The sequence below is a fragment of the Suncus etruscus genome, chromosome 7, assembly GCF_024139225.1.
Source record: "Suncus etruscus isolate mSunEtr1 chromosome 7, mSunEtr1.pri.cur, whole genome shotgun sequence".
Classification (NCBI taxonomy): Eukaryota; Metazoa; Chordata; class Mammalia; order Eulipotyphla; family Soricidae; genus Suncus; species Suncus etruscus.
In genome coordinates, this window is record NC_064854.1 from 124,617,662 (window position 1) to 124,636,059 (window position 18,398).

General features: G+C 50.5%; 2 protein-coding genes and 1 non-coding gene across 4 annotated transcripts; 2 read left to right on the forward strand and 1 right to left on the reverse strand.

Annotated features, from left to right (window-relative positions):
- Positions 1-1,079: 1,079 nt before the first annotated feature.
- Positions 1,080-8,557, forward strand: ACY1 (aminoacylase 1). 2 transcript variants are annotated; one of them, XM_049776692.1, is made up of 16 exons: positions 1,080-1,207; positions 1,566-1,616; positions 1,829-1,942; positions 3,151-3,215; positions 3,300-3,404; positions 4,171-4,265; positions 5,533-5,609; positions 5,689-5,778; positions 5,876-5,932; positions 6,357-6,430; positions 6,511-6,560; positions 6,939-7,083; positions 7,187-7,255; positions 7,937-8,016; positions 8,123-8,183; positions 8,266-8,557. In XM_049776692.1, the coding sequence occupies exons 3-16, from the start codon at positions 1,849-1,851 to the stop codon at positions 8,428-8,430; spliced, it is 1,227 nt and encodes a 408-aa protein (XP_049632649.1). In that variant the 5' UTR covers positions 1,080-1,207; positions 1,566-1,616; positions 1,829-1,848; the 3' UTR covers positions 8,431-8,557. The 2 variants fall into 2 exon arrangements, with proteins under 2 accessions (XP_049632649.1, XP_049632650.1); XM_049776693.1 differs by having other exon boundaries at positions 8,107-8,183; positions 8,266-8,368.
- Positions 7,535-7,638, forward strand: LOC126015222 (U6 spliceosomal RNA). The gene has a single exon (XR_007498109.1). It is a non-coding gene; the product is annotated as a U6 spliceosomal RNA (small nuclear RNA).
- Positions 8,558-10,163: 1,606 nt separating the features above from the next.
- On the reverse strand, positions 10,164-12,399 carry RPL29 (ribosomal protein L29). The gene is made up of 4 exons (XM_049776707.1): positions 12,361-12,399; positions 11,735-11,779; positions 11,323-11,387; positions 10,164-10,670 (listed from the first exon to the last, which is right to left on the reverse strand). The coding sequence occupies exons 2-4, from the start codon at positions 11,769-11,771 to the stop codon at positions 10,236-10,238; spliced, it is 537 nt and encodes a 178-aa protein (XP_049632664.1). The 5' UTR covers positions 11,772-11,779; positions 12,361-12,399; the 3' UTR covers positions 10,164-10,235.
- Between the last annotated feature and the right edge of the window lie 5,999 nt (positions 12,400-18,398).

Consider the following 18,398-nt stretch of genomic DNA (forward strand, 5'->3'; position numbering starts at 1 on the left):
GCTATTTCTGAGCAGACAGCCAGGAGTAACCCCTGAGCACCACCGGGTGTGGCCCAAAAACCAAAAACCAAAAAAAAAAAAAAAAAAAAGGAGAAGCGTGGTAGGGCAGGAGTGACAGTACAGCAGGTAGGGCATTTGCCTTGTACTCAGCCAACCCGGATTTAATCCCCAGCATCCCATATAGTCCCCCAAATCTGCCAGAAGTGATTTCTGAGTGCAGAGCCAGGTGTAACCCCTGGGTAAGGCTTGCAGGATGTGGCCCCAAAGCAAAAACAAAAAGGAGAAACGTGGGAGACTCGTGTAGGAGGTAGGGGAACACTTGGGCCGAGCTCCATAAACACTAGACAGCCTGGGACTGGAAAGGTAGCACGGTTGGTAAGGCTTTGCATTTACTTGGTGGGCCAAGTTTGATCCCAGGCATTCCATAGAGGCCCCCAAAAAACAGCCATAAATTATTCCTGGGTGCAGAAATGAACCCCTAAGCATTGCTGGATATGCCCCCCCCAAAAAAAGCAAGAACAAAACCCCCAAAACAACACCACCCCGACAGAAAGAAAAGCCTTGGCATCCCGAAAAGAAGAAATTTGGGCAGCGCCATTAGACCAAGAGGGAGAAGACAGCAACATCCGCGCAAAGACCCGCCCTCCTCCCCTGCGGACCAATCCGGTGTCTGCGGGGTGGAGCCGAACGGGGCGTGGTTATTCTAATACAGCAGACTCCTCCCCCAAGGAGGAGTGGTCTGGGAAGTCTTTCTGACTGGCTGGGGGCGTGGCCGTTCTGAGCTCCCAGACTCCTCCCCTAAAGGGGAGTGGTTAGGACTGGTCTTGTGGCGGGCTGGGGCGTGGCCGTGCTAAGTTAGAAGGCTCCTCCCATAAGGGGGCGTGATTGGACGCGCTCCCTTATGGGGCGTGGCCAGGGGGCGGGTCTTGCTAGGTGGCAGGGCCAATAGGAACCAGGATGGCCGCTGAGGGGCGGGGCTTGCAGCAGAGCTCTTGGCTCGAAGCTTGGAGCCTTGCAGGACTCCCTGCAGCCCGGCGGCGGCTTCATTAGGCCCCGCCCCCGGGTCCCGGGCCGGACATGTGGCGGGCGGGCCAAGGCCGGCCCAGGCGCCGGGGGCGGTTCTGACTCCCTACCCTTCCTCCCTGGACCCTCTGTCCTTTGCACAGAGAGCTGGACGCAGGCCCAGGAGCACCGGCAAGAAACTGAGGTGGGAGCACCAGACGGGGGGGAAGGGAAGGTGGGGTGTCTTGGCCTGAAATGCAAACAGTTGGGAGCCATTGGGGGAGCCAGGTCGGGAAAGGGGAGGGGAGAGACTATCTCTGGAAGACTATCTCTGGCTGCAGATCTGGTCCGACTGCTACTCTTGGCCTTCCTTGAATCTCTCTGCAAGTGGGCACGAACTTAGGGCTTTTGGGGTTGCAGACTGGAAGCTGTCTTGACAGCTGTCTTGACAGGGGGTTCCCCTCTTGTGGGACAGAAGGGCCCACTCCAGGGATCACTCCAGAGAGGGCCCCAAGAGTCCTGGCGGTTGGAAGGGCTTGATAGCAATTTGATTTTGTCCCCAGCTACTACTCTTGGCCTTCCCTGAATCTCTCCGACCTCAGCTTCTTCCTCTGGTAAGTGGGCACGAATTTAGGGGCTTGGGGTTGCAGATTGGGACCTGGACTGGCAGTTGTCGGTGCAGCACCTGCATGCAACCCAATAGGTCCCCTGACAGGGGACTCCCCTCTTGTGGGACGGAAGGGACCACTCCATGGGCCACTCCAGAGAGGGCCCCAGGGGTCCCAGCGGTTGGAAGGACTAAATAGCCATTTGTTTTTGTCCCCAGCTCACCCACCGTGCAGAACCATGGCCAGCAAAGGTATCCAGGGAGAGCACCCGTCTGTGACACTGTTCCGTCAGTACTTGCGTATCCGCACTGTCCAGCCAGAGCCCGACTATGGTGAGAACGCCCCGGTTCAGGGCCTGTCACGGGACCAAAGGGTGGGGGGTTTCTACTTCAGGCCAGGTTCCAACCCCTTCCTGCACCCACCCATTCCCCTAAAGCCTGTGATATCTTTTTTTTTTTTTTTTTTTTTGGTATTTTTTTGGCCACACCCTTTTAATGCTCAGGGGTTACTCCTGGCTATGAGCTCAGAAATCGCCCCTGGCTTGGGGGGACCATATGGGACGCCGGGGGATCGAACCGCGGTCCGTCCTACGCTAACGCTTTCAAGTCAAGACACCTTACCTCTAGCGCCACCTTCCTGGCCCAGGCCTGTGATATCTTAAAATTTGCTCCAGGCTGCCAGTTAAGGGTCAGTTCTGCCTCACTCTTCTGGGCTGGAGTAGGTGGGCTGGGGAGAGTGTGAAGCCCCTAGTAAGGACACCCTAGAAGTCTCCTGGGGCTAGACAAAGGTCCCAGGTCTTTGGGAGGAATCAGACTTGCTGGCTGAAAATTGGGTGCAGGAGTTCATTCCTGCTCCGCTTTTCCTCACTGGGAGACAGGAGGCAGATCTGTTGTGCCTCCTCTGGACAGAAGTTAATAGTAACTGCTTCTGACTTTGGACTTCAGTCAGTCTTCCCCAAAGAACCTTGGGCTAAACATATTTCCTTGAGGCAAGAAATACAGGTATAAGGGCATGAGTGTTAGCACCTCAGGGAGGGAGTTTGCCTTGCATGTGGCCAACCCAGTTCAAACCCCCCCCCCAGCGTCCCATATCATCCCCCGAGCCTGCCAGGAGCAATTTCTGAACACAGATCCAGGAGTAACCTCTGAGCATCACAGGGTAGGCCCAAAAACAAAACCAAAGAAAAAAAGAAATATAGGTGCTGGTGCCAAAGAGATCCTACAGTGGGCAGGGCACTTATTTTACATACAGCCAGGTTCTACTTTTGGCACCCCAAATGTTCACCTGATCCCCTCCAGGAGTGATCCCTTACTGCTGCATAGAGGCACTAGTAAGTCCTGAGTACCACCAGATGTGGCCAAAAAACCCTGAAAGATGAGGGACAGAGAGAGGAAGGATGGAAGGAAGGAAGAAGTCTCTGAAGGGCGTGTAACTGTGTTGAGGGGGGCAAGTTTGGGGGATCTTTTCTTTAGCTCTGTCCTCTAGTTGTCTGGCTCAATGGGAAACACAAGTAGGTAGCTTCAAGTTTCTGTGTCTGCAGCGGCAGCTGTGGCGTTCTTGGAGGAGCAGGCCCACAAGCTGGGCCTGGGCTGTCAGAAAGTGGAGGTGAGCCTGGGGTCTTGAGTCAGGGGGCCTGGGGCGGCTCCTCCTCATCTCGCACTGACACCCCTCCTTCCGGATCCTCTCCAGGTGGCACCTGGCCGTGTGGTGACCGTGCTGACCTGGCCAGGCACCAACCCCAAACTCTCCTCCATCGTGCTCAACTCCCACACAGATGTGGTACCCGTTTTCAAGGTGTGTGTGTTGGGGGTGGGGGCTGCAGGGCAGGGGCATGCATACCCCTCTTCGACCTCAGACAGTTCATGCCGGTTGTCACTCCCTTGCAGTATCACTCACTGTCACTTCGCTGACAGCCATTCATCCCCAGGTTAGGGAATAAAATGTGAGACAGTTAAGGGCAGCGATTAGGGGCCAGAGAGATAGCACACTGATAGGGCATTTGCCTTGCATGTGGCTGACCAGGGAAGGACCCCGTTCGATTCCTGGCATCTCATGTGGTCCCCCAGCCTGCCAGGGGTGATTTCTATTTTTTTTTCTTTGGGTTTTGGGTTTGGAGTTTGGGGTCACACCCGGCAGTGCTCAGGGGTTCCTCCTGGCTCGATGCTCAGAAATCGCTCCTGGCAGGCTCTGGGGACCATATGGGATGGCAGATTCGAAACACCATCTTTCTGCATGCAAGGCAAATGCCCTATCTCCATGCTATCTCTCCGGCCCCCATTTTTTTTGGGGGGGGTTTGCCAAGGGTGATTTCTTAGTGCAGAGTCAGGAGTAACCTCTGAGCAATACTGGGTGTGGCCCAACAACCAACCAACCAATCAATCAATAATGTTTTTTTATGTTTTGTTTTATTTTGTTTTGTTTTTTAAAAAGCAACGATTAGCGGTCTTTGACCCTTTTCAAAGCCCCCTTCTCCATTACCCTAGTCCTGCAGTGGACTCCTAGAGCTGGCCCATAGTCAACCAATGTAGCCTGGCAACGCTCTTTCCATCCTTGCCCTTAGGAGCACTGGAGCCATGACCCCTTTGAGGCCTTCAAGGACGCAGAGGGCTACATCTATGCCAGAGGCACTCAGGACATGAAGTGTGTTGGCATCCAGTGAGTGTCCCCAAGCCCATCCATAGTCATCCTTGTGCAGTGGACTGTCTCGGGCCTGGGTGTGTTTCGTCTCAGGGTCACATCGAAGAGATTTCTGTGTTCTGAATTTTATGTACAAAGAGCAAGCATTGTTTCAGTTGCAAAGTAGGGGTCTGTGTGACCAGTTCCAGGAAGTTCACTTTGTCCAACTTAACCAAGGCTGTCTCCTGGTCCTCCTGAGAGAAATGAGAGCAGATTGTATGTCTCGATTACACCCGTGGGCTTGTGGATTTGTCTTTCTGGATTAGGCCATGGTGGTTTGATCAGATGTGGCAAGAGCAGAAACTAGGGCAGGTTTTCTTGGATGGCTCCAGGATGGCTGGTGATCAGTCCTCCTGCTTTCTCTAATGTGGCAGAATACCCAAAGAACTTCTTGTCTTTTTCTTTTCGGGACTGGAGATTGATCCAGAGGCTCATACATGTTAGGTGTGTGCTTCTACTGCTGAGCCATATTTCCGGTCCCACAAGGAATTTCTTTTTGATTTGGTTTGGGGCCAAACCCAGCAGTGCTCAGAGGTTGCTCCAAGCAGTGCTGAGGGAGGGACATGATGGAGCCAGGGATTGAACCCTGAGTAAAAAGTCTGCACTCTAGCCCTCTGAGTCACCTCTCAGACCCAGTGAGAAAGCAAAGTTTGTTTCCTTTGTTTTCTGAAGAATTTCCTGCTAGCGACCTTTATTAGGGAGATTATATAGTGCCAGGAATCAAACCTCGGCCTTGTGAATACCAGACATGTGCTCCCTTTGATTTAGCTCCCCTCTCCAAGAATCATATGGACCCCTTTATTTTGGGAGGAATTACCTCTGTTTTTGTTTGTTTTGTTTTTTGGGTCATACCCAGCAGTGCTCAGGGGTTACTCCTGGCTCTACGCTCAGAAATTGCCCCTGGCAGGCTCAGGGGACCATATGGGATGCCGGGATTCGAACCACTGTCCTTGTGCATGCAAGGCAAACGCTTTACCTCCATTCTATCTCTCCGGCCCGTTTTTTTTTTTTTTTTTTAATTTGGCAGTTCTCAGGGGCCACTTCAGGCTCACTGCTTGGTGGTCATTCCTGACAGATCTATAGTGCTGGGAATCAAATCTCGGCCCCCTACATGCAAAGTTGAGCCATACTCCGGCTATTAGGCAAAATTTACTTCTGACCATTGCATGAGAACAAGATTCAGGGCCCAGAGCTTCTGCCTGTCTGGTCCCCAAAACCCAGATGATCCCCTCTCACTGGCCTTCAGGTACCTGGAGGCTGTGAGGAGGCTGAAGGCTGAGGGCCAACATTTCCCCCGGACCATCCACATGACCTTTGTGCCAGGTAGGGGTAACTCGGGGAAGGGCATCTTCAAAGAGGGGAAGGGTGACTCCCTCACCTTACGTTCCTGTTGCTTTTTCAGATGAGGAGATTGGGGGCTACCAAGGCATGGCACTCTTCGTGAAGCGACCAGAGTTCCAGGCCCTGAGGGCCGGCTTTGCCCTAGATGAGGGTGAGTAGGGTGGCAGTCCTCTGAGCAGCCAGCAGGGACAGGAGGACTACTGAAAGGGTTGGTCGCTACCCTCTCTGAACCCCCTTTCTCTCCTTAGGCCTGGCCAATCCCACTGATGCCTTTACTGTCTTTTACAGTGAACGGAGCCCCTGGTGTGAGTATGGGAGAGGGTCCACATAACAATTTGGGACCCATCTTCTGCCTTTTTTGTTTGTTTGTTTTTGGCCACACCTGGCAGTGCTCAAGGGTTGCTCCTGGTTCTATGCTCAGAAATCATTCTTGGCAGGCTCGGGGGACCATACGGGATGCCGGGGATCGAATCTGGGTCGACCGCATGCAAGGAACTCTACCGCTGTGTTCTCTCTCCGGCCCTCATCTTCTGCTTTCTAGCCCCTTTCTACTCAAGCTTTCAGGATTGGCCCTAACTGTGGGCAGAAACCAGCTTCGTGCTGCCATTTGAGGGGCCTGAGCATTGCCAGAGGCACTCAGAAAAGAAAGACCGAAGACCACCCTGGATTGATCATGCGTCCTTCAGTCCCTCCCATGCCGAGACACCCCCTTCCCTCTGCATTTCCCAGGGGTGCGGGTCACGAGTACTGGGAACCCAGGCCATGGCTCACGCTTCATCGAGGACACTGCAGCAGAGAAACTGGTGTGTGACCCATGGTGGTGTGGGCTTCCTGATGCTCTCTCTGTCAGGCCTCACTAACATCTCTCCTCACACTTTCTTAGAACAAGGTCGTGAGCTCCATACTGGCCTTCCGGGAGAAGGAGCAGCAGAGGTGAGGCAGCTCCGGGAAGCTGACCCAGCTGTTTTGTTATTTTTATTTACTTAGGGACTTTTAAGGGGCTGTACTTGACAGTGTTCAGGAGCACTCTGGGCTCTGTGCTCGGTGATTGCTCCTGGAGATGTTCAGGGGACTATGCAATAATGTGGCTCTGTTGCACCTGTTTTTATCTCTATTGATTTATAGTGATGATGAGGTTGGGACCACATTCAGAGTTGCCATTCGGCGCTCAGGAGTGACCCCTAGTGGTGTCAGGATCCACTAGTGTTAGCCACAGGCAAAGCAAGCAATAAACCCCACCAGGATTCTCCAACTGAGCCACCAATTTTAATCTAGTATCTCCACTTATTACCTCTACTCCTTCCTCCACAGGCTGCAGTCAAACCCCCACCTGTCAGAGGGAGCCGTGACTTCTGTGAACCTAACCAAGCTAGAGGGCGGTGTGGCCTTTAACGTGGTTCCTGCCACCATGAGTGCCTGCTTTGACTTCCGTGTGGCCCCGGACAGGGATCTGAAGGTGCTGGCTACCTCCACCTGGTTTTGGAGGAGGGAGAATGGGTTCTCCCTCCTGTGCCAGAACTCTGGAGAGCCTGAGGGTCCGTTCATTCTCCCTTCTCTAGGCTTTTGAAAAGCAGCTGCACGATTGGTGCCAGGAAGCTGGCAAAGGGGTCACCTTCGAGTTTGCCCAGGTATCAACTGGGGATCAGCTGGGGGAGCGAAGCTTACTTAGCATGTCCCGCAGCATATGTATCCCTGGCGTGCTTTATAGAGAATTTGAGAAGTTGACATTTTATTCACCAGCCAGAATTAGTTATGGAGGCAGTTGGTGTTGGGATACTACTGTAGGTGCAGTTAGTCCTGGCTATTGCCTTCAGTCTTTACGGCACAAATGTGGAGTGGCCACAATTATATTTCTGTATTACTCTTAATGTCATCATGAACACACATGGGCCTGGAAAGGAATGGGAGTACTCGCTTCGGCAGCACATATACTAAAATTGGAACCATACAGAGATTAGCATGGCCCCTGCGCAAGGATGACACGCAAATTCGTGAAGCAGTCCATATTTTTAAAAAAAAAAGAAAAAAAAAGGAAAGGTATGGGACCTCCTATTCTGAGCATTTATAATTGGATGAATTGTTCCGAGATTTTGAAGAGATCTATCCTGAGGAAGTGGGAATAAGACTAGGAACTGAGGCTGAACCTAAGTAGATGGATGGAGCACAGGACAGTCCCACACTGCCATCTCTGAGGGACTAGAAGGCCTGTGGCTAGAGTCCAGCTGGAGGCATGAGTAGGTGGGCACCAGGACCGGGCACAGCCCACCATGCACAAGCTCTGTCCTGACCATCATCCCTGCTCCCCACAGAAGTGGGAGAAGCCCAAAATTACACCTGTTGATGACTCAAACCCCTGGTGGGCAACCTTTAGCAGGGTCTGCAAGAACATGTGAGTGTTCTCCCTCTCCCTCCTTTAGCCCCTGCCTTTGCCCCTTGAGACCTGCCCTGCTCTCCCGCTGCCATTGTCCTCCTTTCTCAGGCTCTTCCCTCTGCAGGAATCTCACTCTGGAGCCCAAGATTTTTCCAGCCGCCACAGATAGCCGTTATCTCCGAGCGGTAAGTCAGCAGGTGGCAGTCGAGATGCAGGGAGGTGGCCCTGGATGATGGCCTCCTCTGAATAACTCCTCGCCCCCTGCAGGAGGGGATCCCAGCCCTGGGCTTCTCGCCCATGAACCGAACCCCGATACTGCTGCATGACCATGATGAGAGGCTCCACGAGGATGTGTTCCTCCGCGGGATCGACATCTACATGCAGCTGCTCACTGCCCTGGCCAGTGTGCCTGCCTTGCCCAGTGACAGCTGAACCAGCCACCAAGATCAACCCCTGGAAATTCCACCCTCAACAATGGCCAAACCCCTCTTCCCTATAATAAAATCTGTGGACAGGGGCTACCTACCCCCTAGTACCAACAGCAAAAATGTTCATGGAACTGGGGCTTACATTTCTTTAGGGACATACCGTCAACACTCTCATTTCACAGAGCAAGAAATAAGCATCTGGCTGTGGCATGCACTACCCCATACTGCTGTTTAACCTCAACACCATCCAGACTTGTCTGCCTTATAACCAGGATCATTGTTCCTATTCCCAAAGCTCACTGTGCTGCTACTGGACTTGTAAGGGGGGACAAAAATAGGGGGCTCAGTAAGTTAGTTGGCAATGTGTAAGTGGCTAGATAGCATCCCATAGGGTCCCCTGAGCCTACCAGGAGTGACTTCTGAGCAGTCAGGAATTACCCGAGTGTGGCCCAAAACCAAAAACTATCCTTCGAATCATGATCAGAGGTTAAGGTTCAAATGCTTGCCTTATATCTGAACCCACCACAATGGATGCCCTAAACACCCCAGGTAGAACCAAGAGTCTTACTTGTGAACAGCTGGGTGTTTCCCCAAATCTCAAGCCCAGAGAAATAGTCAAGTGCTCCCCTTGAACGCAGCCCATCTGGATTCAATCTCCAGCATAATTTAAGGACCTTTAGCAACAGTCAGGAGTGTCCCTGAGCACTGCTAGGTGTGGCCAAAAACTAGAGGAAAAATAAACTATTGAAGGCCAGACACCTGGAACCCAGGTTTAATCTCAGATATCACATGGTCCCCCAAGTACCCTCTGTAACGATTCCAGCACTGAGCCAGGTATATACCCCCTTCAGCATCACTGAGAATGGCCGAGCCAAACAAGAAAAAAGCTACCGAGGGCCTGGGGAGACCACCAATGCTTTGTTCACTAGAGAGAGATCAAGACATTGTATTCAAATCCCGCTACCACCCCAAATCTTGGCACTGGATGATCCTCCAGCACATCAGTTAGTGGCTCCAAAATTAGCTGAAGCCTGAGAAAAAACCTGCTTGCCCCCAAGAAGCATGCCCAGATTAGAGCCCCAAAATACCAGCCCAACCTTAGTTGAACAAAACCCTCTGGGGTTCCATATAAATCAAGATCCTTCAGTTACCTCTACTCCTTCCCAGATGTGAAGCAAAGATAACAGTGACAGTGAGTTCTCAAGGCATTCTTGCTAACTGCAATTTTAAAATATGAGATGAAGGTGACATAGCATGAGAATCTGCTGCAGAGATTGGAGGAACAGGACAACCCAGAACCCTGGCTGAGTGAAGGTAAGCTTTGGCTCTAAAACCAAAAGCTGGGGCTGAAGAGATAGCATGGAGGTAAGGTGTTTGCCTTGCATGCAAAAGGAAGGCTGTTTGAATCCCAAACCCGGCATCCCTTATGGTCCTGAGCATGCCAGGAGCGATTTCTGAGCGTAGAGCCAGGAGTGCTACTGGGTGTGACCCAAAAACCAACCAAAAGCTATTTGGATCTAGCCTCTTCAGCAGTCTACTCAAGGCAGCAAGCATCATATCCCAGGCTCCCCATGGCCTCCAGTCAGTCTCTTTCCAACCCCAACTCCTACCCACACCCTACCATCCAGAAGACTCCTACGATAGAAGCAACAACCCCACCAGCCTCCCCTCTCCAGCTCTGGGTCAGACACACACAGACATATCCTGCACTCAGGTTTATTTGTATAAACAGCACAGAAACACCCGTGCAACCAACAGCTCAGAGGTTGCACCAGTCCTTCGATGTGCGCACTGGCTGATGGAAGCCTCCTATGGAGCCTTGGGTGGGGCCTGGGCACCTTTGGGAGCTGGTGCTGGAGCTGCAGCTGCCTGGGTCTTGGGCTGGGCCTTGGCTTTTGCCTTAAGCTGAGCCTTCTTGGCTTTTGCCTTGAACTGAGATTTGGATTTCACCTTGGTTGGATCCTTGGCTTCAACCTTGGTCTTGGGCCGGCAGAGCCTGAGACCTTTGGCAATGCGGGCTCGAGCCTTCTTCCCAAGCCTGGGGTGAGCGATGTACGCAAGCCGGCTGAGCTTGCGGCTGTCCTTCTTGGCGACGACGGGCCTGGCCTGCTTGGGCTTCACAAGGGCCTTGATGGCCTCAGCTCGGGCACTCAAGGCCTTTGCATTGTTGGCCTGCATCTTCTTCAGGCCCTTCTTGTTGTGCTTCTTGGCAAAGCGCATGTTCCTTAGGAATTTGGGGTCCACCTGAAAAGCAGGCAAAAGACAGGACACTAAAGTCCAACAGTCAGGGACACTGATCCTTTCTTCAGAGCAGTGCCCACTACAATACTGCTCCCAGTTAAGGCCTATTAAGAATATAGATATTAAATTAACCTTAAAATGGCACCTTATCTGCAGAGGAGCACACACGCACCATCACCCCAAGACCAACACTACAACTTGTCACTGCCCACAATTACAGGATATCCAGAAGAGTACAATCTAAGAGTACAAAATCTAATTACAGAAGGTATTCCCCCTCTGTCAGGATCCCTGGATTTCTACTTCTGCTGGCAAGACTGCCTCATCCCTCAAGTACCCCAGCCCTAAGAAAGTGTCAATGAGGTACAAGAGAAGCAGGTCAAAAGCACACGGGTTAATCAACTTGGTACCAAGCTTCACAAGGCAAACAGGTGCAGTTCTTTCCCTGAAAATTCTGGGTAAGCAAGATATAGCCACACTGCTATGAAGGGGCAAGTCCCATCCTACAAGGGTCTCACAAGTCAGTGAAGACCAAGGAAGATTTTATTAGGGATAAGGCAAGGCTTGATGTCCAGACAACAGTTGGGTAGATAGTGCAAGGGACAAATTTCAGTGCCAGATGCAGAAAACTCTCACGTCACTTAGTAAGACTCACCCCTTTAAGAGACTCGTATCTCTGTGATCGGGGTTTCTTAATCCCATTTCTGTGCCATTTTCGAGCTGCGGAGAGAAATCATAAAATAAAAATGAGACCTGTTTTACTAAGTCCACAGACAACAAACACAGCTGTCAAATCTAGGATACTTTCAGGTCTTCCTGAGATCGGATAAACATCTCATGGTTGAATCTAGGGGTGTGGGGAACACTGCGAGTACTACACCCCTTATACAGTTAGACAATTATTATTGTATTGTACAACTGTATTATACAATTATACAATCCTGAAGGTAATAGTAAAATAAAAAACACAAAATAAATCCCAGGCCCCCTTGACCTGCCTTGCCATCCCAAATCAGGTTAAAAGGGGGAGGGAGTGTCGAGCTGGAGGTTGGGCCTCCCCAACTTACACTGGTTGTGCGTGGTGTGGTTCTTGGACTTGGCCATGACTGCACCTGGGGAATGAAGAGTGGAAAAATCAGGCAGAGGCATCTCGTCTGGGCCCCCCTCTGATGCCCTAACATGCAACTACAGGACACCGAGAAAGTAGAATTAAGTTGCATACAGATCCCTCGAAACAGCAGTTTCCATCCTTCTATCTAGACCCAAGCCAGGTTCCTCCCACCTTGCAAACTCTGGCAGTGGGGAGGGCCAGATTAGTTAATTAATTAACTAGCACAGGTAGGGAGTTTGCATTGCACGCAGCCAACTCGGGGTTCGATTCCCAGCTTCCCATAGGGACACCCCCAACCCTGCCAGAAGCGATTTCTCATCATCAGCACAGACCCAGGAGTCACCCCTGAGCAAAATAAAACACACAACAAACTCTGGCAGTGGGGCTCAGAGCCAACCCCGGTCCCGCCAGGTTGCGCTCCCCCAGCACCCCTCAACTGGATTCTTCCTCTCCCGCCCTTGCTTGCGAACCCCCCAAGCGCCACCCCTGGCCCGCCCTGTCCGCCGTTCCCCAGGATTGCATTTCCACCGTGGCCCGGGAGTTGCGGATGGCTTTGGATGGATGCGGAGACGCCGCACTCACCAGGGCCGTGGTTCCACCAGCGCTGGAACCGGAAGAGAAGGGGTTCCCGTGGTGCACCACGGGAAATAGCCTCCTCGAAACCGGAAGGTACGACGGGAATCACTTCCCCCCTTTCCCCAGTGCCAAAGGAGAAAGGTTCCGGAGCTTGACAGTGCTTGGCCTTGCAGAAAGAAAGGTGGGGTGCCATGAGCCTGAACAGTTCCAGTCTTGGTCTTGTCCCTTCTGCTCTGAAAGGTTTGCAAGTTGAGGCCAGAGCAACAATAAAGTGGGTCGGAAATGTGCTTTGCATGCTGTTAATCAGGATTCAATCCATGGCATCCCATGTGGTCCCCTGAGCACCACCAGGAGTAACCTCTGAGCACTGCCAGATGTGGCCCCAAACAAAAACAAACTGCAAAGTGTTGGAAGTCTTGAAGGATACATATCAAGCAAGGAGTGATAGGATATCTATGTCCTTATAAAGGGTCCAAGGCTACCACTGGATGAAGGAGTTGGGTGGCAGAAGGCAGGAATCAGTTGGAATGAGGCTGGAGGCTGGTACAGAAAACCAGCTCTTCTCTTACGTACGGTGCATTCTCCTACAATTCAGAGCCAGAGGGAACTTTTTAAAAATAGAAAGAAAATTAAAGTGGTCTCAGATGTGTTGGTGGAGAAAAATGTAAGGACAGGACTAAATATCCAAGCTAAAGTTAATGATAAAAAAAAAAATCGAGAGTCTTAAACTTTAACAATCTAAACTTAAATGGATCAGTTATACTGGCAAGCCAGGGGGCAAAGGGTGGTGGTATAGGATGCACTCTGGGGCCAATGGTGGAGGGAGGTTGACACTGGTGGTGGAAAAGGTCCTGACTCACTGTATATCTGAAATTCAACTATGAAGGAGTCTATAGATCACAATTGTTTCAATAAAATAAAATTAGGGGCCGGAGAGATAGCATGGAGGTAAGGCGTTTACCTTTCATGCAAGAGGTCATTGGTTTGAATCCCGGCGTTTCATATGGTCCCCTGTGCCTGCCAGGAGCAATTTCTGAGCCTGGAGCTAGGAATAATCCCTGAGCACTGCCGGGTGTGACCCCAAAACCACAAAAAATAAAAAAATAAAATAAAATAAAATTAGGGGCCGGAGAGATAGCACAGAGGTAAGGTGTTTGCTTTGCATGCGGCCAACCCAGGACAGACAGTGGTTTAATTCCCGGCATTTCATATGGTCCCCTGAGTCTGCCAGGATAATTTCTGAGCACAGAGCCAGGAGTAAACCCCTGAACACCACCGGGGGTGGCCCAAAATCCAAATAAATAAATAAAAATAAAAATAAATAAAAATAGGAAATAAAAGTCTTACTGTTTTGTTTTGGGCTGTGCTGGTGCTCAGGGGCTATTCCTGGTTCTGTGCGCATGGGTCACTCCTGATGGTGCTAGATGAACCACATATGATGCCAGGGATTAAATCAGGATTAGCTACATATAAGGTAGAACCTTAACCCTGTACTATCTCCTCAGTGACAGATCTTGTCTTTTTCTTTTCTTTTCTTTTTTGTGGGGAAGGTAGAACTACACAACTGTGTAGGACCTACTCTCAAGATGCTCAAACTTGGGCTTCTCATCGTAGTCTAGCTGTTAGAGTTATCTCCCTGGTCTACACATTATAATTAAAGCCTGTTACTTAAAGATTTCCCCTTGGAGGAACTGGAGCAATAAATAGTACAGTGGGTAGGATACTTGCCTTATATCATGCAGTTGACTTAGATTCTATCTTCGGCACCACATATGGTACCCAGAGTTCTGCCAGGTGTGATCCATGAGCACAGAGTCAGGAGTAAGTCCTGAGTACTGCCAAGTAGAACTTCAAATTTAAAAAAATAATTTCCCCCTTGAGCTGAAAGTGTTCAAAGTAGCCAGCATATTGGTGGGTAGGCATGGTGTGTTAACACTGCCTGTACCCTAAAACAATAATATTGAATGTTATAGCCAGTGTTGCCACAGTAAAACATAAATTCAGGGGTGAGGAGATTTTTACTTGTCTTACAGATACATTCTTTACCTTAAGACTGGCTGGGGGGGGGGGGCGGCGCGGTGGCGCTAGAGGTAAGGTGTCTGCCTTGCCAGCACTAGCCTAGGACGGACCGTGGTTCAATCCCCCGGCGTCCCATATGGTCCCCCAAGCCAGGAGCGACTTCTGAGTGGATAGCCAGGAGTAACCTCTGAGCGTCACTGGGTGTGGCCCAAAAGAAACAAAAAACAAAACAAACAAACAAACAAAAGAAAGGACTGTCTGGCAACTATTTTTTTTAATATGGAAAATTTATTTATTTATTTATTTATTTTTGGGCCACACCCATTTGATGCTCAGGGGTTACTCCTGGCTAAGAGCTCAGAAATCGCCCCTGGCTTGGGGGGGACCATATGGGACGCCGGGGGATCGAACCGTGGTCCTTCGTAGGCTAGCGCTTGCAAGGCAGACACCTTACCTCTAGCGCCACCTCGCCGGCCCTAATTTTTTTTTTTAAACACTTCACCAGTGCAACATTCCCATCACTAATATCTCAAGTGTCTCTCCTCTCAACACACTTGGTCATACCCGGCAGGGCTCAGGGGATACATCTGGCTCTATGTTCAGAAATCGCTCCTGGCAGGCTCAGGGGACCATATGGGATGCCGGGATTCGAATCACCAACCTTCTGTGTGCAAGGCAAACACCTTACCTTCATGCTATCTCTCAGGCCCCCTGGCAACTCTTTTCTTTCTTTCTTTTTTTTTTTTCTTTTTTTTGGTTTTTGGTGTTTGGGCCACACCCGGTGACACTCAGGGGTTACTCTGAGCTATGCACTCAGAAGTCGCTCCTGGCTTGGGGGACCATATGGGATGCCGGGGGATCGAGCAGAGGTCCGTCCTAGGCTAGCGCTGGCAAGGCAGACACCTTACCTCTTGTGCCACCGTGCCTGTCCTGGCAACTCTTTTCTTATTCTTCTGATCCTTGATCCTTGCTTTGGTTTTGATTTTGGGCCACACCAACAGAGATCAGGGCTTAGTTATGGCTCTGTGCTCAAGGAACACTCCTGGTTGGCTTGGAGGTTCATATATGGTGCCAGGGACTGAATTGTTTGGCCACATGCAAGGCAAACACCCTGCCCTCTGTACTATTGCTCCTTCCTTACCCCTACCTCCATCCCCTCCCCTTTGGAACCACATCCAGAGATTCCATGATTCTCTGAGGTACCCCAGAAACCAGAGTTCTAGCTCTTTGAGCCATCTCATGGATTTCTTTTCGTCGTCGTCATTGTTGTTGTTGTTGTTGTTGTTGTTGTTGTTGTTGTTGTTGTTCTTCTTCTTCTTCTTCTTCTTCTTCTTCTTCTTCTTCTTCTTCTTCTTCTTGGAATCATATGGGATGCCTGGATTTGAACCACCGTCCTTCTGCATGCAAGGCAAATGCCCTACCTCCATGCTATCTCTCCAGCCTCATCGTGGACATCTTTTCTGTCAAACACAGGAGATTAAGTGATTATTCCTGCCCCCAGGACCTTTACACTGCTTTCTCCTCTACCAGAACCTCCTTTTTTTCTCTTTGGATAGCTTGCTCTCTCTCAAAGAGGCTTCTGCAGACCAAACTAACTAAAATAGAGACTCTTGGCTCCATTTCTTCAATTGCTAAGTCTTCTCATTTTGTCACTGCTTCTTTCATAGACCATTTCCAAATTGTTATGCATACTTTATTCTGTACATGTCCATTGGAAAGTGCCATGAGTTTTAAGACTGATCTGGTTACCTTCATTTTCTCGTTAACCCACACACTTCATAGATCAGGACCTATGAATAAACTTTTTTTTTTGGTCCACACCTGGCGGCGCTCAGAGGTTCCTCCTGGTTCTATGCTCAGAAATCCATTCCTGGCAGGTTCGGGGGACCGTATGGGATGCTGGGATTCGAACCACCATCCTTCTGCATGAAAGGCAAATGCCTTACCTCCATGCTATCTCTCTGGCCCCAGTGAATAGACTTTTTTTTTTTAAATAGGGTTTTATTATTTTTTTTTTTTTGGTTTTTGTTTTTGGTTTTTGGGCCACACCCGTTTGACGCTCAGGGGTTACTACTGGCTATGCGCTCAGAAATCACCCCCGGCTTGGGGGGACCATATGGGACTCTGGGGGATCGAACCGCGGTCCATCCTATGCTAACGCTTGCAAGGCAGACACCTTACCTCTAGCGCCACCTTCCCAGCCCTGAAAAATAGGGTTTTAATTTTTCTTGCCAGGGGAGGGATGTGTCTCCCAAGGGTTATTTAAGTGGCCCAACGGCTCTTCCTGGCAGTACTCAGTCAACAGAGCCAAAAAGGCAGTTCTTGCCTGAGTTCTGAATATTACTCAGATCTTTAAGGTCATACCTACTGGTGCTAGGGGTAAGGCCTCAATGTTTAAGAAACCTTTATGGTGCTGTGGACCAAGTGCTATTTTCTGCATGTAGGGCTGTTTTCTGCATGTAAGGCATATACCCTAATGCTCTACTGTCTCTCCAGTCCCAGAAAAGTAGGTTTAGGAGAAGGTGTAGTCAGGATATGCAGGTGACTACTTAAGGAAAAGTTCTTGGGAATGGAGAGCCAGTTCTGACAGGTGTGCATTAGAGAGAAGTGCAGGCTAGGAGCTGGTAGCACAATGGGTAGGGTATTTACCTCAGCAAACCCCTTGCCAGGGTTTTGATCCCTGGCATCCCTGTTGGTCCCCCCAAGCTTGCCAGGAATGTATTCCTGAGCACAGAGCCAGGAGAAATTCCTGAGTATGGCCAGGTGTGACCACCCACCCACCAAAAAAAAAAAAGTGCAGGCTAAGATACTGATTATACTGTGTCTTAACTTAGTACACCAGAGAAATGGTTGAGAACATTGGGAAAGGTGTCTCTTGGACACGTGCAAGGCATGTGCTTTATCTCCTATATTATGTCTTCATCCTAAGAACAAAGTTCTTGAGTGAGTTATTGAATGGGTAAATGTTTTATCTGTAGGAGAGCAGACAAGTGGGGAGGGTGTAAAAGAGAGGGCACCCAGACATTAAGCTGAGCTTTGAATCTGATTAAAAATTTCCCAGAAGAGGCTGGAGATATGGTACATTGGATACTTGCCTTGCACGTGGTTGACCTGGATTCAATCCAGATCCAATCACCAGCATCCCAGGTGGTCCCTTGAGCACCACCAGAAGTGATCCCTGAATAAAGAGCCTGGACTAAGCCCTGAACACCTCTGTGTGTAACCACCCAAAACAAACAAACAAGCAAAAAAAAATTCCCTAGGAGGTCAAGGAGATGGCTCAAAGTGCTGGAAGAGTCATTTCTGGGACAAAATTTCCTCCAGTTAGTGGATTGAGTGACTGGGAATAGGGACAAATAAGGGAGAGAGAGTTGAAAATCTAGCCTGTTTTGTTCTGTTTGGTTTCGCTCTGGGCTCTGTACAGGAATTTTATCCGGCCTCCTGTATGCAAAGGCGTGTACTTAATTTATTTATATATTTCTTCCTCCCTCCCTCCCTCCCTCCCTCCCTCCCTCCCTCCCTCCCTTCCTTCCTCCCTTCCTTCCTTCCTCCCTCCCTTCCTCCTCCCCTCCCTCCCTCCCTTCCTCCCTCCCTTCCTTCCTCCCTCCCTCCCTTCTTTGTTTGTTTCCTTCCTTTATTTCTTCCTCCTTCCCTCCCCCCCTCCCTCCCTCCCTCCTTCCTTCCTTCCTTTCTTCCTCCCTCCCTTCCTTCTTTTTTCCCTTCCTTTCTTCCTTTCTTCCTCCTTCCTCCCCCTCCCTCCCTTCCTCCTTCCTTCCTTTCCTTTCTCCCTTCCTTCCTCCCTTTCTCCCTTCCTTCCTTCCTTCCTTCCTCCCTGCCTCCCTCCTTCCTCATCCCTCCCTCCCTCCTTCCCACCCCCTCCCTCCCTCCTTCCTTCCTCCCTCCCCCCCTCACCTTCCTCCCTCCCACCCTCTCCTCCCTCCCTTCCTCCCCTCCCTCCCTCCCTCCCTCCCTCCCTCCCTCCCTCCCTCCCTCCCTTCCTTTCCTTCCTTCCTTCCTTCCTTCCT

What these genes read in the sequence shown, in the direction of transcription:
- ACY1 (XM_049776692.1), top strand. Translation starts at nt 1,849, where the DNA reads ATGGCCAGCAAAGGTATCCAGGGAGAGCACCCGTCTGTGACACTGTTC. An exon ending in CGGCTTTGCCCTAGATGAGG is followed by an intron (nt 5,779 to 5,875) that starts GTGAGTAGGGTG and finishes TTCTCTCCTTAG; the next exon opens with GCCTGGCCAATCCCACTGAT. An exon ending in CGGGAGAAGGAGCAGCAGAG is followed by an intron (nt 6,561 to 6,938) that starts GTGAGGCAGCTC and finishes CTTCCTCCACAG; the next exon opens with GCTGCAGTCAAACCCCCACC.
- RPL29 (XM_049776707.1), bottom strand. Translation starts at nt 11,771, where the DNA reads ATGGCCAAGTCCAAGAACCACACCACGCACAACCAGT. An exon ending in CCACACCACGCACAACCAGT is followed by an intron (nt 11,388 to 11,734) that starts GTAAGTTGGGGA and finishes TTCTCTCCGCAG; the next exon opens with CTCGAAAATGGCACAGAAAT. An exon ending in GATACGAGTCTCTTAAAGGG is followed by an intron (nt 10,671 to 11,322) that starts GTGAGTCTTACT and finishes CCTGCTTTTCAG; the next exon opens with GTGGACCCCAAATTCCTAAG.